Here is a 24,432-nt window from a genome sequence, read left to right as displayed (position 1 = left end):
CGACCATGCGGCTGACCGTGCGAGGTCAGAGAGCTGTGGCGCTGCTGCATTTCATCTGCCTCCTCTGGGCGATCTTCGCCGTGACTCAAAATTTGGGGTTGCCCAGGTCGGTCCGGAAAGTGCCCGACGAGAGTTATGGCGGCCAATGGAAATACCTCACCTTCCTCAACCAGGTAGGCGCGCGCTGCGCTTGTCCAAATCAGTCTTAGCCCCCTTCGCACATGGCGGAGGAGGGGCTTTGGGGAAGGCGAGCCAATGAGAGCGAGGCTAGGCGGGGCAAGAGGGGCGCGAGCTTACCTTAAAAGGGTCAGTTTAGTACAGGTGAAGCCAAACCCTGGGGCATCCTTTCTTTCAACCTGCTTTTGGATCGTAATGGAGATGACCATTACGTCTCAATCTGAAGAGAGTTGGGCTATAAAATTCCCAGCCGACAGCCGTTCTGGCTGGGAATTCTGGAAAGGGCAGCCCAGAACATGGGGAAGGAAGCAGAGCGAAGAATATAATCAGTCTTCCCCTGGCTGGTGTCCTCAGAAATAACGAAAGGAATAAGTCCCAGCACAAGTCTGAATGGTGGCAGCCAATAATGACTGGGAATTTTGCGAGAGGTGTTTTTTTTTTAGCAATACTGAGGAGTGGAATAAAAACTCAGGTTAGATTCAACTTTATTGCACTTATAAGTAAGCGTTTGAGTTTACTTTTATGTGTAATATTGTACTCTTTCATTCGTTGAGGTTTTGCGAGAGGTGGTTTTTAGCAATATTGAATGATGTAGTGGTATAGAATAAACAGTCCGGTTGGATTCATTTCTATTGCACTTATAAGTAAGCGTTTGAGTTTACTTTTATGTGTAAAATTGTATGATTCTTTCTTTCATTGAGGTTTTTTGAGAGGTGGTTTTTTAGCAATACTGAATGATGTAGTGGTGTGGAATAAATAATCTGGTTGGATTCAATTGTATTGCACTTATAAGTAAGCACTTGGGTTTACTTGTACTTGTAATGTTGTATTGATTCTTTAATTCATTGATGTCCTTTGCACCTATCCCTTAACACTCTTCATGGTTTTTTTTCATATTGTGCTATTGTGCTCTTAGTGACTAATTGATGGTATGTGCGTTAGAAGAACTTATTATGTTACCATGGCTCCTTACCTCTCTTCTGCTAAAATCAGCCTGCCACAATAACCATTGGGATCTTGGCTCAACTTGCCTATACATAAAAAAATACTGCATTGCATTTCCAGAAAAGTTTCTGCAGGATTTACAAACCATGATGGGTACCGAGGTCTTCCTTTGTGGCTAAATCAATAGTTGTAAAGCAATTATTTCTCTAATATGGATCCTCTGCTAAATGCTCAGACCGCCTTTGATCACATAAAAACAAGGTAAACTTATGGCTTTTTCCTTGGTGATTCTGGGTGCAAGAGACCAGAGACTCATTGGAACCTGCTGGCTTGCAACTATGAATTGTTGATCCCCTTCAGTTGTTGCTGAGTAACTTATAGAATAGAATAGAATTCTTTATTGGCCAAGTATGATTGGACACACAAGGAATTTGTCTTTGGTGCATATGCTCTCAGTGTACATTAAAGAAAAATAAAATAGAATACATTCGTCAAGAATAATAAGATACAACACTTAGAGATAGCTATAGATTACTAATAAGCAATCAAATTATACTAGGAAACAAATAAAACAATATAAATAGTAAAGATACAAGCAATATGATTATAGCCATAAGTGGAAAAAGAGATAGGTACTAGGAAGAAAGAGAAGAATAATAGTAATACAGTCTTAGATAATTTGCCAGTGTCGTGGGAATTAGTTGTTAAGCAGAGTGATGGCATTTGGGGGAAAAACTGTCTTTGTGTCTAGTTGTTGTGGTGTACAGTGCCCTATAGCGTCCTTTTGGGGTAGAAGTTGAAACAATGTATGTCCAGGATGTGAGGGGTCAATAGATATTTTCACAGCCCTCTTTGATTTGTGCAATATACAGGTCCTCAATGGAAGGCAGGTTGGTAGCAATTGTTTTTTCTGCTGTTCTAGTTATCCATGAAGTCTCTGTCTGTCTTGTTGGGTTGCAGAGCCAAATCAGACAGTTATAGCGGTGCAGATGACAGTAACTCCTTCCTCTGTAGGAATTATTGTTTTGCCATCACATTGGAAATTCTACGAACTGCAATTCAAAATGTCAGCAAAGCACTAGGTGAGGAGTAATTGATTTAGATGTAGATTCACAGTTCTCACTTTTGAGGCCTTTTCAAGTACCTGATATGGTGTCCTGAAGAAATCTTGATTAAGGGACTTAGATATAATAGAAGAGAGAGAGAAATATCCCAAATCATAGCTTTTAACTTTAAATATTATTCTTTGATTATAAAAAATGGAAAGAAAATGTATGCTCCACCTTAAATATAACTTCTTTGAATTCATAGCTTCTACAGACAGTGCTGTACTTATTGTGTTTCACAATTGATGCTGTAGCTCTGTTTGTCCCTTCCCAAGAAGAGAAAGTGTCATCTACAGTGGTGCCTGTTAGAGATTTCATCTTCTCTGCATATGTATTTCCTGTTGGTTTAGTAAGTAATTACAATATCTGCTATTATTTAAATAACTCCATACTGTACTATAAGTCTATTAAATTGAATCAGAGTTGCTTAAAGCAGAGGTAGGGAATGATGTCCCCTTTATGACTTGTGGACTTCAACTCCCAGAATTCCTGAGGACATAATTTTTAGGAGTTGAAATCCACAAATCATAAAAGGACCATCGTTCCCCCACTCCTAGCTTAAAGGGGCATGAGATTTTAGATGGTTTTCTTAAGAACCACATGATCCTTTCCATAATCACAGTAAACAAGTATATCAACTTGCTTACTGATAAAATCAACAAAAGCAACATTGTTTTCTCAATGGTAACCTCATCATAGTGGATTGTTTATTATTTATTTTGTCCTCCAGTTTAGCACCAACATTTTTTCCATTGTAGCATTTGCCTAAGAAAATTGGTGGTTTTGTTCTTTAAAGCAGTCATGAGAGAGCTTGGCCTGTTGAAGAACAGAAAACAGATAGCAGTCAGTAAATGGTCAATTCTCATAATGAAGGGGCATAAACAAAGAGATGTGTGCAGAGCTCAGTGCTAGCAAAAGAAACATTAAATTGGAAAAAGGTCTAGATTTGGCTTGGAAAAAACTTTTCAGAAAAAAATTCCCAAGTGCGTCTCTATAAGAGTTGGCTCAGAAGTTGGTGACTGCTCCATTCTATGACCCTGATTTTCTTCCTAGTTATGTGTCCCACAACACTGAATGTGCAGTTCCCCCTTTGCTGCCCAGTATTCATGAATATACTACCACAGCACACAGGGAGGTCATAAACAAACACACAGGCAACATGCTACTTACACGAAAGAAAATAAACCACCTATGACCATTACTGCTAAAATGGTTAGAAATAATTTTATTTCTTTTATTATATACAGGTAGTCCTCGACTTATAACAGCTCATTTAGTGACTGTTCAAAGTTACATCGTCACTGAAAAAAGTGACATGATTATTCTTCACACTTATAACCGCTATAGTATCCCCATGGTAATGTGACCTACCTTTAAATACTGGACAACTGACTCACGTTTATGACAGTGGCAGTATCCTGAAGTCATGTGATCCCGTTTTCTGACCTTCTGACAAGCAAAGTCAATGGGGAAACCACATTCCCATTAACGTCCATGTTATTAATTTAACAACTGCAGTGATTCACTTAACAAATGTGGCAAGAAAAGTAGTAAAATGGGGCAAAGTTTGCTTCACAAATTTCTTACATCACAACATAAATTTCAAGTGCCCTTGGGCCCCTGACTCTCTCCTAGCCCTAGGAAGGAAGCAATTCGAAACCATATCTGAAAATGTTGCCAAAATTTGAGGGACTTGCCCAAGCAGTTGCCAGCACTGTCTAAAAGGCATTAAAAATGAATAATCTTTATAAAATATCTCTAGTCTCTAGCAGTAAAGATATAATCATGCATAAAAAACAGCAAATAAAATGGGATTTCCATTCAAGTAGGTAGGCACCGAAATACACATTGAGTGGTGTTCATTTATGGAGAGTCCTAAATTGGGGTTTTCAAGTGTTTTTAGGGAGTTAATTAAAAAATAAATTCCTGATCAAAAAACAGGGCTCAACTGATAAAAATGTGCAATGAAGTGACACTTGTACACCTTATTTATGAAACTTTATGTTAAATTTATTTGCATGTCACAAAATTGAAAGCTCTGAAAGTTATTGTCTCTGAAAGTTCCTCCACTTGTTTTAAAGTATAAAAAGTAACCTGATTTCCAGTGTACCAAAAATTATAATTTAAATTTTATAATAACTGTACTTGGGTGGTTAATGATTCAGCCAAGAAAACCAGTGTTCTGTGCCTATTTCTTTTCTTTAAAAGGTTCCTAGAAATGTCTTTTTATTCCCTCTCCTTCCTGGCATGGTTCTGGAAAAATTGCCTCTATATATCAGCTATTTGTATTTCAGATGAGAATTTCATTGGCAGCAATAGCAGATTTAAAATGCAAATAAAATTTGACAGCAATTTTTATTAACATAGGAAGAAATGTTTAATTTTCTCATCCCCCCTACATTCTTTATTTTATTTTATTATGCAAAGCTACCTTTACATAACAAAATATAATGTTAAATATTACATACTATTTAGTTTTGTTTTTTTAAAACAGGGAGATTGATCTGAAGTTGAGGAGAGGGCTTATAAATTAGACAACTAATAATTGATATGCTACCTGACTCCGTGCAACCTTACAGGTGCAGATACAATTGTATGTTGCACTGCATGAGCCAGAATATGTTTTAAGGTTCAATTTTTAATCATATGTTCATCTGGAGAAATTAAAACGATAATCATCTTATGTTCATACATGTAAAAAGGCAGTTTGTAAGATGGTGACTGCCAGATTTCTAAAAAAAAAATCCAACATTTGAGGTTCTCATTAATGTTCAGATGTTTTCTCTTAGTTTGTAGCTGTTGCTTTCTGGGGCCTTTATGCCATTGACAGAGAACTAGTGTATCCTAAAGAGCTGGATGATATTAATCCGAATTGGCTTAATCACAGCATGGTAAGTATTTGAAGATTAGGTTCTTCTTTTGACACTTGCAATTTGTTATGAATTATATGATCGGTATTTTAAATGGCCAGTCATATCTCAAGGACTTGTACTTGTACTTGACGCCTCTTCACCCATCGTGGGTATAGGCGACTTCCATGGAAATTTGACGCCACTGTTTTCGGTCCTGGGCTAGGGTTGTCAGGTGGTGCAGCCATTCGCTATTATATGATTTTAGCGAGAAGGGCCTGCTTCCCTGTTTGTAGCAATGTTTGCACATTGAGGCAACTGATATTGTTTAGCCCTAAAAAGGAATGGATACGGCGATCCATGGAAGCTGTTTCGGCTGGATATACCCAAGGGGACGCCAGTCCCAAGGGTCGACAGAGCCCGATTGGTGGGAACAGGGGGCACCACGTGAAGGCCGGGTTCTCGTTTGATAGTTGAGAGGCTTTGCAATAAGCGTTGCAATGTATATTTTGCGCATCAACTATCCTTGCCCCCCTAGTCCATAGTCAAGGACTATGTGTGTCCACATAGGCTTTTCAAAAGGAACTCTATAACTTGACAGAATTTTCTGCTTTCAGAAAAAATACCTTGAATGTGTTTTTCTTGCAATAATGTTGGAACAGAAGAGCAATAGCAATAAAACTCACAACTATATACCACTTCATAGTGCTTTACAGCCCTCTCTAAGCAGCTTACAGAGTCAGCATATTGCACCAAACAATCTGGATCCTCATTTTACTGACCTTGGAAAGATGGAAGGCTGAGTCAATCTTGAGCCGGTCAGACTCGAACTCCAGGCTGTGAGCAGAGTTTCCCTGCAATATTGCATTCTAACCACTTGTGCCACCATGACTCCTAGTGGTCCAAAATCAGAATAAGAAACAATATGACTGATTTTGTTTCCATGCATACATTTTTTATGTTCTCCTTTTGCTTTTTAGCACACTACTATCCTGCCACTGCTTTTCATAGAGCTGGTTATATGTCCACATAAGTATCCTCCTAGACGGAAAGGACTATTGGGACTTGGCATCTTTGTAGTTGTATACCTATCATGGTAGGTATTCAGTCTTGTTTGAGAAATGTATTTGAATTGAAAACTATTTTGTTCAGATGTTTCTTTTGTATTAACTGGAAGGAAAGAAGGAAGGGGAGGGAGGAGAGGAGAGAGAAGCAATTGCTTCTCTGAACAAATGAATAATTCTTGTAGAATATTTAAAAATCACCATACACGTTTGCAGGCAAAATTACAACAGAAATATATGTGGATTCAATGCCACTTGTGTATCTGTCATAAACCCAGTATCTCAATCTCTCAGCCTATAGCATTTAGATATTGCTGAGTTCATCTCCAAGCAGTCCAAATCCATCCTTCACTACAGTAATGGAAGTTGGAAAATGTACTTCAGTAGTACTATCTGGAAGATAACAGATTTGCCATTATGAAGTAGTCATTGTCAAACATTTTTGTGTCCTACTGATTTAAATAAGGTTCAGAGCATTCACCCTGCCAACAAAAGTGTGTATAGTCAAGGCCATGATTTTCCCAGTTGCAATGTATGGCTGTGAAAGTTAGACCATAAGGAAGGCTGAGCGCCAAAGAATTGAGGCCTTTGAACTATGATGCTGGAGAAGACTCCTGTTGTCTTTTTCCGGCTCTGTTAATCGGAATCTGAGTCCCTTGGACTCAGTCAGTCCTAGAGGAGATCAACCTTGGCTGCTCTTTACAAGCCCAGATCCTGAAGATGAAGCTCAAATACTTTGTCCACCTAATGAGAAGGAAGGACTCACTGGAGAAGAGCCTCATGCTGGGAACGATTGAGGGCAAAAGAAGAAGGGGATGGCAGAGAATGAGGTGGCTGGATAGAGTCACTGAAGCAGTAGGCGTGAGCTTAAATGGACTCCAGAGGATGGTCGAGGACAGGAAAGCCTGGAGCAACGTTGTCCATGGAATCACGATGGGTCAGACATGACTTTGCAGCTAACAACAAAGCATTTCATTTTTCCTCATACAAACGGAGCTTTTCATAGGCCTAGCCCTAGCCTTGGAGATCACATTGTAGATGTTTAATTATTTTCATGTAATATTAAGTTTTGTATCTGTAAGAATTAGCCAACTGAAATATTTTCAGGCAACCTCCAAATAGGTGCAATATTTAACCTGTTTTGGCTTCTCGCATTTCATTCTGATGCTCTCTTGCTTTGTTTTAGGATATTTTGGATACATCATGTGTCAGGGATTTGGGCTTATCCAGTTTTAGGAGTGCTTGGCCTACTTGGAAAGGCGATGTTCATCGTTATCGCTGTGGGCATAATGCTCATCTTCTATTTCCTCGGGGAGCGCCTAACAAAATGGCTGTGGGGTAAATTATTCTTCCCCCACCCCTCTTTTTCTACATTTTCAGTGCCCTGTCTGCTTACACGTTTCCAGGATTTAATGTTTTCATGAGAGAAGCATTATTCAGTTTGTTTTTCATTAAGAAAGAACCTTGTAGCCGTCATAATGAATGCCAGGGCAATCCAAGGGGCTGGTAGCCCTTCAAGACATGAGGTCTGATGACTCAAAGGGCTGCCTCTCTTTTACAGCTGCCCCCTGTGCCATCTGGCAATCAGCATGCTTTGGGCACCTTTGATTAAGTGAGGACATTTGATGGAACTCAAGAAATAGGCTTTTTCTGTCCTAGCAATTGCCCTCTGAAATGACATCCTGTTAGAGTCTCTGCCTTAGTCTTATTAGACAAGCACTTAAGACTGTGATGGCTAACCTTTTTTGGTAGGAGTGCTCAGCGCAACCCCCCAAAATGCAATGCGTGCACACACACTGCACGCATATCACGCATGCCTGGCAGAGACCTGAAGACCAGCTGGCCAGCAAGAGGCACACACGCATGCATGGCAGAGCTGAACTGGGGCGACGGCTCACGTGCCATCAGGGCACTGTGTGCCACCTCTGGCGAGTGCGCCATACTTTCACCATCACAGACTTAAGAGTTGCCCTTTTCCAAGACCAGTGATGGCAAACCTTTTGGGTCCAGCATGTCAAAGGTGCAGAAAATGCCTATCTTGACTTTGTTGGTATGTGTGTGTCTCTCACACACATACCCGAACAAAAGAGAAAAAATTCTCTATCATCCCTCTCTCATCTAGAATTCTAGATCACTCTGAACATCAGTGCCAAGGCGGGCCTGAAGTAACTTCCAAGAGGTCTAGAGGGTGCACACCAGTGGGGGGTTCCTACTGGTTCGGACTGGTTCAGCCAGTTCCAGCAATCCAGACCTGCCATGCCCCCTCACCGGTTCTCCGGGCGGCGCCATAGGCACCACCATATTGGGGGTTTTGCTTCTGCGTGGGCAGAACAATTTTTATTCTACTGCGCATGCACGCGCAGCACAGCCACGAGCGAACCAGCAGTAATGAGTGCCGGAACCCACCCCTGGTGCACACCATTCTTATGTGACCTCCGCAGCCTCTGAAAATCGAAAAATGGTGCGTGCTTTCAAGAACAGTTGTCGGGCATTAGTGCATGCTAGCATGTCACCAAAACATCAGGGCGTGTCACCTTTGACAGGTGTGCCGTAGGTTCGCCATCCCTGTCCTAAACCTTGGACTAGAGTGGGTGACAGGCCCCTGGTGATCATGTGGTTGTTTCTCCAGACGCTCTTTTTGTACTACTGCATTTTGTTTAAATTTGTTTTGATTTTGTATATATGTACACCACCAAAAGTTCATAATTGATCTTGGGTGGCTTATTAATTTAATATATATATATTTTTAAAGATGGGTTAAGGACTTTAAGCTACCTGAATATGAAGTGGTTTGGCTAACACCCCATCTTCAATTACACAGATTTCACTCTCCTGGCTCTCTCAAAATCAACCTAAATTCAGGGTGCACTCCTTGGACCTGGGAGAAGACCACATCCTTACCTAACTGTTAATGATGCAACGGGTGACTATCACGGACAGAGTCCCCTCCTCCGAAGGGCTTTCTTTGGAGAGACCCCTTAACATCCTCAGTGAATGCACTTAGAGGCCAGGCTTCCTTTTCTGGTAGGCATTTCATTTTTAATATTTTCACTTTTTTATGTACATATTTGTGACGTATAAAAGGGCCCCGTTTCTCACGAGCAGCTGAGCCAAATGCCATCGCCCTTGTGAATTTCAGCAGTTGGAAGAAGGAAAGAGGTTTTTCAGGGATCTCCTCCATATATAAAGAGGGAAACATGTCGGGAGGGCTTTTGTATCTATGCCACAGTGACATAAAGTATTATGCTATGTTTATTTCATTCATTTATTTGTCAATTTTAAAGGTTTGCAGAATAGCCAAATAGTTTCACATTCTCTTTCTCTTTTATTCTCGACAGCAAGGCATTGAAAGAAGGCTATGTAGAGAAGACACCCCACCCCCGAGAAAGACATCAGTTCATTAAAAGGACAAGCTCCCCCAACGGAATACAGTGCAACTTGAACCTAGAAAACATTATTGATTTTATGGTTCTTAAGGTTTACAGGGGTGGGGGGTAACATTTTCTCAATCTCATCATTTGGAGCAGAAGTGAAGAATCTTAGAATCTTCCAGATGTTGTTGATACACAGTTCCCAAGCAATGCCAGTTACCGTGTCAGGGTTTCAAGAAATGGGATTTTTTTTTAATCAACAGCAGTTTGGAAGACCACAAGCTCCTGATTCATCAGTAAAAAGGCCATCCAAGTAGAAAGAGAAAAATGGCAGAAAAGAAAAATGCAGCTACTGATGTGGTAGCAAGACTCCCCCTGAACGCAGATAGTAGTGGGCTGTGTGCCTCTGTGAGTAATCAGAGAGGTGATTCTGCAAATAAGATCATTTCATTAATAATGTCAGCAAAAGAAGCACTTTGCATCTCAACTTTCTATTTATTTTTTTTAAACAGGCTAAAAATTAAAAGTAGCATAAACCATGCCTTTGGGGACAAAAGTTGTCTCCTCAGCAGCCAATAGGGTCACACACTACCATGTTTCCCCAAAAATAAGATAGGGTCTTATTTTCTTTTGACCCCCAAAATAAGACTATTGGTTTTATTATTTTTGAGGTACAGGAGGCGGCGAGCGTGGTCACCTCATGGCTGCGGCTGTGTTGCGATATTTTTGGGGAGGAGTTATTTTGGGGGGAGGGTTTATTTTAGCGCATGCGCTCAAAAGCCCATTTGGGCTTATCCAGGGAGATCTTATTTTAGGGAAAACGGGGTAATAAGTAGAATCTATTTAAACTTTTACCCAATTTCTCTATAAACATCTGCCGAGAAAGAGGTCTTACTCTTGACATCGTAATCATCAGGTTCAAGCAATAAAATAAAATCAGGCTGCTTCCTCCTTCCTTCACCTGCAAGTTCAAAAATGCCATAAAACAGCAGTGCATGAATCTTTATCTGGGATACCTTCTTACTTTTTTTAAAAAATACAGGTAGTCCTTGAGATATGACAGGTCACTTAATAAGAGTTCAAAATTACGATAGCTGCCCCCCACATTGCATACAGGTAGTCCTCAACTTACAACAGTTCATTTAGTGACTGTTCAAAGTTACAACGGCACTGGAAGAAATGAACTTATAACCATTTTTCACATGACCATGGCAGCAGCCCCATGGTCACATGGTTTACATTCAGATGCTTAACAGGTGGTTCATATTTATGACGGTCGCAGTGTCCCAAGGTCATTTGATTACCTTTTGCAACTTTCTGATGGAACAACGGCAACGGTTCACTTAACGTGGCAAGAAAAGTCATAAAATGGGGCACTCAGTTAACAAATTTCTCACTTAGCAACATAAATGTTGGGCTCAAAATGTCATACGTCGAGGGCTACCTGTACAACTCTGTTTCAAAGTTAAAACTGCTACAGCATCTGCCCCATGGTCATTGCCCTTACGGCCCCCCCATGCTATCCCGCCCAAGCCCAGCACTGCCTGGGCCTGCTCCCCATACTTCTTGGAAGCAGCGGTCATTTTCAGTGGGAAAGGATAACGCTTTTCAGGGCTTTTTGGCTCCGATCAATTGGCCGTGGGGAGATTACACACTTTCCCCTGGTTCTTGCTAAGTTTTGGGAAGCCAGATCCTGCATGCAAAGGCAGCAGCTTCAGGATAATCTTTCCAAAACCTTACCCTTGCTTTAACCCCTCCCTCCCTCCCCCAGAAAGCCATATTTCTTCAATAAATCAAAGCGGGGAGGGACGCACCTGTTGATCTTTCTCCCCCACCCCAATTCTTCCCCTCTGCCCTGCAACCTTTTATCACTTTCAAAATCCTTGCCTTGAAGAGGGAAGGGAAGCGAGCAAGCGAAGAAAATCTTTCTGCAGTTTTTTGCCTTGAGGTGCCAAAGCGGCTAAAGCAGAAATGTGCAGCAAACAGCCATGGCAAGAGCTGGGTCCGAAAAAGAGACCCAGAACAGGCAAGGACAGGTAGTCCTCTATTTACAACAGTTCACTTAGTAACCATTCAAATTTACAATGGCACTTAAAAAAGTGGCATGACCATTTTTCACAATTACGACCTTTGTAGCACCCGCATGATCACTGGTCAAAATTAACAAGAGTTGGAAGGGACTTTATAGGTCATCTAGTCCAGTGTTTCTCAACCTTGGTCACTTGAAGATGTCTGGACTTCAACTCCCAGAATTCCCCAGCCAGCGAATGCTGGCTGGGGAATTCTGGGAGTTGAAGTCCAGACATCTTCAAGTGGCCAAGGTTGAGAAACACTGATCTAGTCCAACGTCCCATTCAAGCAGGAGACCCTACACCATTTCTCACAAATGGCAGTCCAATCTCTTCTTGAAAGCTTCCAGGGATGAAGCTCCCACAACTTCTGAAGGTGATGCTGTTCCATTGGTTGATTGTTCTCACTGTCAGAAAGTTTCTCCCTATTTCTAGGTTGAATCTCTCCTTGGTCAGTTTCCATCCATTATTCCTTGTCTGGCCTTTGGAAAATAGTTTGACCCCCTCCTCTCTGTGGCAGCCCATCCAATATTGGAGCATAGCTTTCATGTCTCCCCTGGTCCTTCTCTAGACTATCCATGCCCAGTTCCTGTAACCATTCTTCATATGTTTCAGTCTCCAGTCCCCTAATCATCCTGGTTGCTCTTCCCTGCACTTTTTCTCAACATCTTTTTAATAGTGTGATGACCAAAACTGGATGCAGTATTCTAGGTGTGGTCTTACTAGGGCTTTATAGAGGGCTTTATACAGTATATATTACCTCACTTGATCTTGATTGTATCCCTCTGTTAATGCAATTTAGTATTGCATTGGTTTCTTTGGCTGCTGCTGCACTCTGCTGGCTCATATTTAGCTGGTTGTCCACTAAAACTCCAAGATCCTTCTCACAGTCACTGCTATTAAGCCTGGTGATGCTTGGCAACCTGGTTCACACTTACGATCATTGCAGTATTCCAGGCAAATGCGATCCCATTTGCAACTTTTTGACAAGCAGAGACAATGGGGAAGCCAGATTTACTTAACCGTAGTACTAACTTATCAACTGCAGAGATTCACTTAACAACCGTGGCAAGGAAAGTTGTAAGATGGGGCAAAACTCACTTAACAAATGTCTCACTTAAAAGTTGGTTTTCCCAGCAAGCCAGCCTGGCCTGAATAGAATAAAATATAGGATTAATTTGGTTGTTAATTTTAATTTAATTTTTAAATTTTTATTGTAAATATCAATGGGTTGGGGTTTTTTTTGGATACTTTATTTAATGTCCCTTTTAATTTTTGTAATATGTGTTTTCTTTTATGTTGTACGCCGCCTTGAGTCCTTGGGAGAATGGCGGCATATAAATCCAATAAACCAGAAACCTTAACAGAAATGTTGGGGCCGATTGTGGTCGTAAGTGGAGAACTACCTGTAAAGAGCTTAGAAAACGTTGGAAAGCTCTTTGTGGCTTATCTGACACACTTTTAGGACCCAGCTTCCTCCCTGGCCATTTGCTGCCTGTTTCTGCTTCAGCCCCTTTTGCTTTGGGGCTTTTTCTTCATGTCCTGAATGCTGAAGAAAGATTTTCTTTGCTGGCTTCCTTCGTTTCCTCTACTATACAGCCTGGGGTCAAGATAAATAACTTACATGTTTTGCTCTCTCTTTCCAGGCATTCAGTAATACAGCAAATGGAGTTTTTTTTAAAAGGATAAAGAGTTGTTTTTTTAAGGATAGAAATTGGAGGGCAGAGATAAGGTTGAGCTTAGGGTTATCATTAGGATTGTCCTGACTATCTACATTAGACTAGAAATACTTAATTCCTGCAACTGTTCATACACAGCGGTGGGATTCAGCCAATTCGCACCTATTCGAGAGAACCAGTTGTTAACTTTCTAAGCAATTTGGCAAACCGGTTGTTGGAAGAAATCTCCTTTTGTTTTTCCCCACTTTACAGGGCTAATCCTGTAAGGAAGGCAGGAAGGAAATATTCTGGTGTTGCTTCTAGCCTAATATTTATTGCCCTGCCTACAGAAATTGCCTCTCTGGTTAATCCTTATTATATTGTAACAGCTAAGGTGAAGCGCCCATTGACCTGAATGATGTTGAGTTGGCCATGCCCACATGGTCACATGACCACCAAACCACGCCTACTCAGCTAGTCATTAGGGCAAAGAACCAGTTGTTAAATTATTTGAATCCCACCACTGTTCCTACTCTTTATTTCCCAGTCCCCTAATCATGTTTGTTGTTCTCCTCTGTACTCTTTCCATAGTTTTGACATCTTTTTGGACAATGGTGACCAAAACTGGACACAGTATTCCAAAGATGGTCATATCAGTGCAGTATTAAGTGATTCTAACACTTCACATGATCTTGATACCATCCCTCTGTTGATGCAGCCTAGGACTGGCATTGGATTCTTGACACCTGCAGCACACTCAAGTAGGTGTCCACCAGGACATCTTGATTCTTATTTGCCTATACAAGTCCACATTTGCCTATTTTGACTTGTATTCCAAATCTGCCTTTTGCGGTATTGTTTTTGTTAGACTGGATTATTTTTTTCTCTTCAGATTGACATGGTTTTGGAAAAGTTCTACAGAGCAATCCATTTTTTTTATTTTGTATGCATACGATGCAAACTTACTGTCAGAATTAATCTAAAGTGCAATTTTCAAATGTCAGGCTTAGCAAAAAGCCGTATTGTTTTTAATTTACATCTGGGGAAAAAATGCTTATGAAAATTCCTTTGGTGCAATAGAAAGCTCTTATTGGTTTATTTCCTATAGGGGAGGAGGGAAGTGCTGTGTTTTATGTACTGCAAAACCACATATTTAATGTCATGTTTACTTCCTCTATTTTGTTCCATGATGTTAATTAATCCTTGAATACTGAAACAATTTCCTTCCCCAGCATGCTATGTATTGTCATGGTGCCCATTATTGTTTTTAGCCATTTTCAGACATGATCTTCATGTACAAAGATAAAAACTAATTAAAAGCCCATTTCTTAAAAAAAAAAGCTTTAAAAATACTCTTTAATAACCAAAAAGTGCATAAAATATTGAATATTATTATTCTGAACACTTAGAAACCTGATATTTTTTTCATTAATGCAAGTTGGATATTTTAATCATGTTTAAGCATTTTTAAACTTGGCAACTTTAAGATGCTGGCTGGGAAATTCTGGGAGTTGAAGTCCACACATCTTAAAGTTGCCAAGTAATCTTGATTAAAGATCCCACAGATACTGTAGATATAGAAAGTCTACACACTGCTGTTAAAATGCCAGGTTTTTGAGATCTAAAAAAATCATACCAAGGTAATCGTTTTGGAATTCTGTCCATCTTTAATATATAACATACAGGCTGTACAATTTATTTATTATTAAATTTATTTTCCACCTATCTCACCGTGGGGATACTTTAGGCACAAACTGAAATCTTTTAGGGGGCTAAAAGTAACAATATAAATGTACAATAATGTGATTGTATAAGTGTGCAAACCCTAAAACTAATGAATGGAATGGAATAACAGAGTTGGAAGGGACCTTGGAGGTCTTCTAGTCCAACCTCCTGCTCAGGTATGAAGCCTTAGATTATTTCAGACCGTGACCTGTCAAAACCGCGGTCCACAAAAGCGTGCTCGACGAAAGCGCGTACGTGACGTCATCACAGCGCGACGAAAAAAATTAAAAATTGAAATAAAATTAAAGCAAGCCGATTCACATAAAGGTAAGGGTTAGGATTAGGTTAAGGGTTAGGGTTAGGTTTAGAGCGTTAGGGTTACGTTTAGCATTAGGTTAAGGGTTAGCGTTAGGTTTAGCGTTAGGTTAAGGGTTAGGTTTAGGGTTAGGTTAAGGGTTAAGGTTAGGTTTGGGGGGGTTAGGGTAAGGTTTTCGCTTTAATTTTACATTTATCGATCACAGCACGATGTTTTCGTCGCGCTGTGATGACGTCACGTACGCGCTTTCGTCGAGCGCGCTTTTGTCTACCGCGGTTTTGTGGTGGAACCATTTCAGACAAATGGTCCAATCTCTTCTTTAAAAACTTCAGTGTTGGGGCATTCACAACTTCTGGAGGCAAGTTGTTCCACTGATTAATTGTTCTAACTGTAAAGAAAATTCTCCTTCATTGTCTCTTTGATTTGTTGAAGCACCTTTGGATTTTATGACAGAATTCAGTATAGCATATCTTGGCTTGGGAATCTTTGCCCATTGTTGCCAAAGTGCTCCAAATCTGTCAGACTACTAAATCATCTCTTGTGGAGCCTCTTCAGGTTTTCAATTGGATTCACATCTGGGCTCTCGCTGGGTCATTCCACAACTTTGATCTTCTTCTTGTGAAGCTGTTCTTTTATTGATTTGGAGGTATGCTTCGAATTGTTCTTGTGTTGAAAGGTGAAATTCATCTTCAGCGTTTTAACAGAGGCCTGAATATTTTTTTTGCCAAAATTCACTAATATTTGGAACTGTTTATAATTTCCTCTGCCTTGAGTAAATCCTCAGTTCCAGCTGAAGAAAAGCAGCTCCAAAGCATAATGTTGCCACTACTACACTTCACTGTGGGCATAGTGTACTTTTGGTGATGCACTGTTGCGTTGTAGCACCAAACATACTTTTTGGAATTTCAGATTTTCCTATAGACCTCACGCTTGAAGTCAGTGTAGGAATTTTGCATTTGTATGGATCATGTCAACTTCCTTTGAAGAGATGTTAATGAAAAATGGACCCTTTCTGTTGCATCACAGATTGAATCAGATTGAAGGAGATGGTGTCCCCCCATTCTCAAGAACCCATTCTTGGAACCAACAGTATAAGACAATCTTTGTCCCATCTCCTTTTTAAGGAAGTTTATCGGCACACAAGTAGCAGGTTCCAGTCCTTTCTTCATTCCCCTGCTTCTCTGTATGTTTACCACATTCCTAATTCTGAGATGCTGACTTAAAAAAGGTATGTTATGATGTTTATAGTTTTTCTAATTAGAAAATAAGATAATAACAGGATCTTGGAGGTCTTCTAGTCCAACCCCCTGCTTAGGCAGGAAACCCTACACCACTTCAAACAAATGGTTATTCAACATCTTTAAAACTTCCAGTGTTGGAGACTTGGAGTATTCACAACTTTTGAAGGCAAGTCGTTCCATTGATTAATTGTTGTCACTTAAGAAATTTCTCCTTAGTTCCAAGTTGCTTCTCTCCTCGATTAGTTTCCACCCATTGTTTCTTGTCCTGCCCTCAGGTGCTTTGGAGAATAGCTTAACTGCCTCTTCTTTGTGGCAGCCCCTGAGATATTGAAACACTGTTATCATGTCACCCCTGGTCCTTCTTTTCATAAAACTAGACATACCCAATTCCAGCAGTCATTCTTCACATGTTTTAGCCTCCAGTCCCCTCATGATCTTTGTTGCTCTTCTCTGCACTCTTTCAAGAGTCTCTCCACATCTTTTTTACATCATGGCAACCAAAACTGAATGCAGTATTCCAAGTGTGGCTTTACCAAGGCATTATAAAGTGGTATTAACACATCACATGATCTCGATTCTATCTTATATTTATGTTTTCATGAAGGTTTAAGATTAGTTCATTAAAAAAAATTCGCAAGAAAACGAGCATGTCTCGTTTGGAAACAAACGTTTTCATAAATCGCATGAATTCTAAAAAAAAATTTATGACTCACTTCTTGGAATGAATCACTCAACTAAAGTTCCACAGTGAACAAGTTGTCCCTGAACTGCCTAGTAGTTTTCTTCATTACTGCTACATACTATTATATCAGATTTTTTTTCCTCCTGTAAGTGGAATCCTGCATGATAACTACTGCCTAAATAAACATGATGGGTTGGCAGAGCTAAGCTGCGGAGAACTGCAAATGTTTTTGAATTCTTGAGGATTTATTATAGCTGCATTACATTGCGGTTTTGTGGTGGAACCGCTACCGTGACCCGTCAAAACCGCGCTCGACTAAGCCGCACCCGATTAAACCGCGTCGCTGATGTCATCAACAGGGCGACAACAGCCAGCGCGGAGAAAGAAGGGCGCTTTAAATAGCGCTTTGAAAGCAAGCCGATTCAACTTAAGGTAAAGGTTAGGTTTAGGGTTAACTTTAGGGTTAGGTTAAGGGTTAGGGTTAGGTTAAGGGTTAGGATTAGGTTTAGGGTTAGGTTAAGGGTTAGGTTTAGGATTAGGTTTAGGGGGGTTAGGTTTAGGTTTAGGGGTTAATTTTAGGTTTAGCGTTTACAGCGTGCTTCTGTCTCTGCGCTGTTGTCGCCCTCTTGATGACGTCAGCTACGCGGTTTAGTCGAGCGCGGTTTAGTCGAACACGGTTTTGTGGTGGAACCCATTGCTACATTACCTTAGGAACAATGGGAGAAATACAGAACTATGCTTAATGGTGGAAGGGGCCAGAGAAGCAATCCACATACTTCCTCTTCTTATAAAGCCATGAGTCTTTTAGGCCCTAATCTGGAAAATTGATGATCTCTCCAAAATAGCAAAAGAAATTACCAAAGAAAGAATAAATCTTCCCTCTGTCAAGCAACCATCTGGTGAATACTAGCATCCTTCCATTCATGTTAATGTAATGTAATGGATCCACTATAAAGGCTGGGTTCACACCACATGTGAAGGAAATATTTTACAAACTATCATGCTGTGCCTTGGAGGGACTTGTGAATCCATCTGGAATGTTTAATCCGTTTTGCCAGAATTGTTGGGTGTTTTCTCAATACATCCGTTTCGGAACTAGCACAGAAATCTTGCAGCATAACATTGGAATTATCTGTGTGGTTATATACCTCTCTTTTTCTGGACTGGTTAACTCGTGATTTATTGTGCATGGTTTCAAACATACAGCAATTGTGTATTTCAGACATCGGTATTGCAAGACTGTTTTATTACTTGCAGTGTTAATAAATAATGCTAAATAGGTTCCCAGCTGAGCATTCATGTATCTTATTCATGAAACCGTCTGCTGCTGAAATGGGTTACTGTCTTTGAATTCCCAAGCACAATGAGTGATACCCTGTGCTTAAATCAGCTCTGAAATAGCTTTTAAAGTTATAAAACTCACTGGGCCTTAGAATGTAGAAACAAAGCCTAAAACCACAGTGATTCCCCTTTGGGGAAGAAATGTAAGTGGAGTATTTTGGAACCTGCATGCAGTACAGTAAAACCAAGTGTAGATACTATGTCTTTGGCTGGAATAAAATTAATCTGTTTTTTATTACTCAGGTTTTTCTTGTGTTGCTTTTGTAAGAGCCTGAACAAAACAATGAGCAATAGCAATCAAGTATAAAATTATTGGTTCTGCCCAGTTTATTACAAGTGGTCCTCGGGTCAAGACCACTTGTCCAGTGACGGTTCAAAGTTATAATAGCTCTAAACAAGTATAACCGAGGTGGCGCAGTGGTTAGGGTGCAGTACTGCAGGCCACTTCAGCTGACTGTTAGCTGCAGTTCAGCAGTTCAAATCTCACCGGCTCAAGGTTGACTCAACCTTCCATCCTTCCGAGGTGGGTGAAATGAGGACCCGGATTGTTGTTGGGGGCGATATGCTGACTCTGTAAACCGCTTAGAGAGGGCTGAAAGCCCTATGAAGCGGTATATAAGTCTAACTGCTATTGCTATTGCTATCTATAACCAGTCCTCAAAGTTAACAGTTGTTGCTGGGTGCCCATGGTCATGTGATCACAGTTCAAGAACTTGGCAACTGGCTTGCACTTAGAACAGTTTCATGTCCTGCAGTCAACATGATTGCCATCTGCCGGCTTCCAACAAACAAAGTCAATGGGGAAGCCAGCAGGCGGTTACAAGTTGCTCTGGTAAGTCATTCCTGCTCTTCCTGCTTTTTTCTCAGCCAGCCCAAATTTCCAAACAGTTGCCAAGAAGAAAGAAACAGAGTAGTGAAGAGCCCCAAGGAGAGCTCGCCAGGTTGGCCCAGCCTTGGCTTTCCAAGAGAGATACAGAGAGCAAGGGGGGAGAGATGTCAAAAGGGTTTTGTGGTTTCTGGTGTTTTTTAAGTTCTCTGCCTTAATGACTGGCTTGAGTAGGCATGGCTAGGGGTGATGTGACCGGGTGGGAGTGAGTGACATCGAGTTGACCATGCCCACCTAAATTTTGTGGCTCCCGGTGTTTTCTTTTTTATGGGAGATGGGTCCAAATGGTTCTTTGAGTGTTTAAGGTTGCAGACCCCTGGTCTAGCTCTTTTGTAAACTAAAAGGCGCCTTCATTATGCAGAAATGTTTCAATATTTACAATATTTTCCCTTCATTATACTTGTGCCGGTGAATTCCATTGTTCTTTTTCACTTCAGATTTCCCAGGTGCCTTGGGACCACAAATGAAATTCTAGAGTGTCTAGAAAATGCACAGTTGAAAAAGACTGGCTGTTTCGTTTATTTATTGCAATAAACCACAACTCATCAAGAAGCTTTTCTATACTGACTCCGGTCAAATGAATATGAACCATGAAGAGACTTCAATCATACACTCCGGGGTGCTTATTTTGGGAAGGTGGAATAAACATTGAGAAGCTGCCTTGTGCATTGAAATGAATGCTCTGGTGCCATGAACTGTCAGGGATGTTTTTATAAAATATTCGAGGAGCACTAGATTGCCTGTCTGGTTTTCTTGGTTGAATGGCACATAACAGCTTGAATTTTAATTTGCCTTCTGTGAGTGGAACAAACATTAAGAGAACATGAATTTTCTGTGCCTCCTAAAAATCTGTCTATGGATGTAGCAATAGCAATAGCAGTTAGATTTATATACCGCTTCATAGGGCTTTCAGGCCTCTCTAAGCGGTTTACAGAGTCAGCATATCGCCCCCAACAATCCGGGCAGTAATAGTGAACCTTTTCGGCACTGAGTGCTCAAACCAGAATGTGCGTGCATGCATGCACCAGAGTGCCAAAAACTCAAAGCCCAGCTAGCCAGTGCCTGCATGCACACCAGCCTGCTGGTCTTTGGGTATCCGCCATTCCAGCAATCCACCATTCCAGCAAGCGAAGGCCAGCTGGTCAGTATGCATGCACATGCCGGAAACCAAAAGAGCAGCTGGCGATGGTGCACATGCCCACAGAAAGAGTTCTAGGTGCCACCTCTGTTCGCCATCACGGATGTAGGGAGATACTCAGATGTGGGTTCCTACCAGTTCGCACCTATTCGGTAGAACCGGTTCGTCAAATCTACCGAACCAGTTAGAAGAGGTTCCACCAGTGGACCTGGAAAGCAGGCCACACCTACAGAAGAGGTTCCAAAAAATTTTGAAACCCCCCACTGGTCCTTGGATATGATTATTCTGCACTACCATGCTCATATTTATAAAACTCAGGGCCTCTGTGAAAGGTAAGGATGACTACTGTGTTTGTGGTGCAATCAGAACATTGCGTGTGTTGAAGTTGTTTTAACGCAAACCAAAGATGCCTTTTAAAAAACAAGTTTACATCCTATTCTTATGCATGCCAGTGCTGTGTGTGAGGTAATTTAAGGTGGTTCTGACAAGTGTTGTCGGCATCTTCATATCCGGTCACATGGGCGGCAAGCCACTCCCATCCGGTCACATGGGCGGCAAGCCACTCCCATCCGGTCACATGAGCGGCAAGCCACTCCCACAAAGGAGGCCACACCCACAGAGTAGGGTCGAACAATTTTTGAAACCCACCACTGGAGATACAGTATTTGGAAATATGGGAATGGGATGCAGAGGAATAGAGTAATGATCAGAAATGACACAAACATAGAAACAGAGCACTTGAGCCGTTCAGCCAATTACAGGTAGTCTTGGACTTGTGATTAGTTGCTTAACAACTGGTTAAAATTATGACTCCCGAAAGAACTTTTAATCCAGTTGCAAAGTTCTGATGGCTGTTGTTTTCCCCATCCACCACCACCCCACACCAGTGTTCACATACAGTATAGCCATTTACAGCATCCCATGGCCACGACTGTTTTATGACTGCATTTTATGCCCCATAGCAAACAATGGGTTTGCTTAACAATTGCAGCAGTCTCTTTCTGACCATGAAGTCCACTTAAGTACCACCACAGAAAAGATCATGAAATCAAATCATTCGACAGGTGATACAACTCAATGATTGTAACAAAACGCACACATAAATAAAACGCTATGGAAAATATCTTAGAATATTTTTTTTTGCCATTTGACAATAAAATCAGGGGCTTCCATTAAAAGTGAGGCAATTGAAGTTAGATTTTTTTTTACATATAAAAAAAGTACTTTGCACAACGTATTCAAAGTGCAATCCGATGCCAGGTGATAGACACCACTTTAGATGGTTAAAAAATAGAATGGTATGAAGTGGAATTGGAATAGCAATGGAATAACAGAGTCGGAAGGAACCTTGGAGGTCTTCTAGTCCAATCCTCTGCTTAGTCAGGAAACCCTATACCATTTTAGACAAATGATTATCCAATCTCTTCTTGAAAATGTCCAGTGTTCTGGACCAAATATGAACTATGAAAGGTTATTAGTCTTGATGTCTCTATGCCACTACTTGAATCACAAGGAGCATATCCAAAATACCAGCCAATGGGTAGCTTTTGCCTTCCAAAAGCTTCCTGAATATATTTGGTGACCACTGTAAAAAACAGAATGTCAATTTGATGGGCTGCTTGGCCTGGTCTCATCTAGCATATTTCTGTTCTAACCAGGCTTCCCAAGAGCATGAAGCCCAACAAAAAAACCTTTTTATTAATTTACTGTGAATTCTGCTCATTCACATCCAGCAAAGTCTTTCAAGGGAGGATTTACAGTCACAGACCTTCTCTGGCTTGGAGAGCTGCCAGGCCGATATCTGCAAAACTTGGCAAGGAGTCTCGGACAGCCACAAACCAATTAAGTGAATGAATTGTCTCCTGCAAACTCCACTCCCCTTTTGCTCCTCTTTTATTTCCTCGGCAGAGGGCATTCATCATCCACCTGTGGCCTTACTTTGAAGTCGACCCCTGTTCTTTAGCTGTTCCCTTCATCTGGAAGCTCTGTGCATGCGCACACTGGGAACAGGCTCCAGCTGTTCGTCTGCCTCACTAATGTTTGCCTCTGAAGGCAGCTGATAACTATCAGACGGCCCTGGCCCCATCTCTGCCTGCAATTCAGAGCCCTCATCAGAGCCTTCCCCAGACTTCAGGACTGGCCCATGTTCCTCCCCAACCTCCTCACTATCCGAATCTGCTGCCATCTCCGCTCACCACCAGTGGGCCACAACAATTTCTTATAAATGGAGTGTTCAGTATAAGAGTGCATAGGAGCTTCAGAAGTCTGCCCAAAGAGCCTACTGGAAGGTTTCTCAACATTGGCATCTTGAAGATGTATGGACTTCAATTCCCAACTGCTGGCTGGAGAATTCTGAGAGTTGAAATCCACATGACTTCAAGTTGCCAAGCTTGAGAAACTCTGGTTTATGGCATTCTTTTCCTTAAAGTCATTCCTTGGCCTACAATCAAAATTGGACTCCACATTTCCATTACTAAACAAGACAGTTGTTAACTGAGTTGTGCCCCATCTTATGACCTTTTTGCCACCATTGTTAAGCAAATCCCTGCAATTCAGTGAATCTTGTGATTGTTAAGCCAATCCAGCTTTCCCCCCATCAACTTTGCTTATCGGAGGCTATCTGGAAAAGTTGCAAATGGTGATCCCAGGACTTCGGGACACTGCAACCATCATAAATACATGCCAATTGCCAAACCCCTGAATTTTAGTCATGTGGGCATGCTGCAATGGTTGCAAGCAGTGATGCAAATCTGCTGGTTTAACATCCAGTTCGGTGATTGCGTGCTCCACACGCATGCCCAGTTTTAACAAAACTTACCTTCCACATTACTTCTGGGGAGTAACACAGCTGAGACTTGGCAATCCGCTCTGCCGTAAGAATCATCTGAGAAGACATAGGTAAGTAAAATGCAGGAGCGGGCGGGCAGGCCCACCTGATCATCTCAGCGAACCGGTTATCTCCCCAGCTGATCGTCGAAGCTACCGGTTCACTCAAACTGGTCTGAACCAGCTGAATCCCACCCCTGGTTGGAAGTCTGAAAACAGGTCATAAGTAACTTTTTTCTGTGCAACTGTGGAATGTGGTCACTAAATGAATGTTGTAAGTCGAAGACTACCCATGCTCAAGATGTTGCTGAATTGAAGTCACAACTATGGGCATCCCACGGTAAGGGATGTGGGGAAATGTAGTTCAGCAATATCTGGTTGCCCGGATGTTTTGTACCTATGATTGTTCCATGGGTTTTGTTGAAAGGCTTCTAAATAAGCTTGACCTGGCATAAACAAATTGCCGTTTCCTATAAGTGTGTGTGTTTGTGTTTCAACCAACAAAGATGTATTACAATTATTATAATTATTTCCATGAAAAAATGGTCAGATTATTGCATGGTTAATTGTCCCAGGGTATTTTATTTTTGTTTTTAAGAATATCATCCTTCCCATTGAAGTGGAGAGCAGCAAAAGTTTTGCACACGCATTAATGTAAGACAGCTCATTTCTATAACTGAGGAACAGGTTTATCAAGAGAGTGCTTTTGGTGGGTGAATCATGCAATGTGTATATTCCATTTCAGGCGCAATGAGTCACTTTTTAATTGAAATGATGTGTCATCCCCAAACAGAGATTAAAAATCCACCAGTTAAGAAAGTTATTTGCCACCTACGTAGGACCTTCTGGTCTTCGGTGCATAATAGAAACATATGTGAATGCAACCTGTTTTCTCTTTTGACAATGGAACAATTCTAGAGCAACAACTGTCACAAGGAGGCTGACTGAAGGAATATTTTACTTGGGTGGGAGAAAGGTCAATTTGAATTCGACTTTAGATATAAAAGGAATGCCTCCCCCCCCCCTGCAAGAGACAAA

The 24,432-nt window shown here is 41.1% G+C and overlaps 1 protein-coding gene across 1 annotated transcript; it reads left to right on the top strand.

Moving 5' to 3' along the window:
- Window positions 1-9,593, top strand: LOC106546651 (androgen-induced gene 1 protein-like). The gene is made up of 7 exons (XM_087720523.1): window positions 1-173; window positions 2,434-2,577; window positions 5,018-5,119; window positions 6,058-6,173; window positions 7,328-7,479; window positions 8,963-9,165; window positions 9,480-9,593. Exons 1-6 carry the CDS (start codon window positions 6-8, stop codon window positions 8,995-8,997), a joined length of 717 nt encoding a protein of 238 aa, XP_087576649.1. The 5' UTR covers window positions 1-5; the 3' UTR covers window positions 8,998-9,165; window positions 9,480-9,593.
- Window positions 9,594-24,432: the final 14,839 nt, after the last annotated feature.

Source organism: Thamnophis sirtalis, unplaced genomic scaffold (genome assembly GCF_051295495.1).
Source record: "Thamnophis sirtalis isolate CommonGarterSnake01/CBP01778 unplaced genomic scaffold, rThaSir2_p1.2 scaffold_7, whole genome shotgun sequence".
Lineage (NCBI taxonomy): Eukaryota > Metazoa > Chordata > Lepidosauria > Squamata > Natricidae > Thamnophis > Thamnophis sirtalis.
The sequence above is the reverse complement of the archived record's forward strand: the minus strand, read 5'-3'. Positions and strand labels throughout refer to the sequence as shown.

Bases quoted from the DNA above. Each gene is read 5' to 3' on its own strand.
- LOC106546651 (XM_087720523.1), top strand. From the start codon at position 6: ATGCGGCTGACCGTGCGAGGTCAGAGAGCTGTGGCGCTGCTGCATTTC. The intron at 6,174-7,327 runs GTAGGTATTCAG...GCTTTGTTTTAG, and splicing joins GTAGTTGTATACCTATCATG to GATATTTTGGATACATCATG. The intron at 7,480-8,962 runs GTAAATTATTCT...TCAATTACACAG, and splicing joins CCTAACAAAATGGCTGTGGG to ATTTCACTCTCCTGGCTCTC.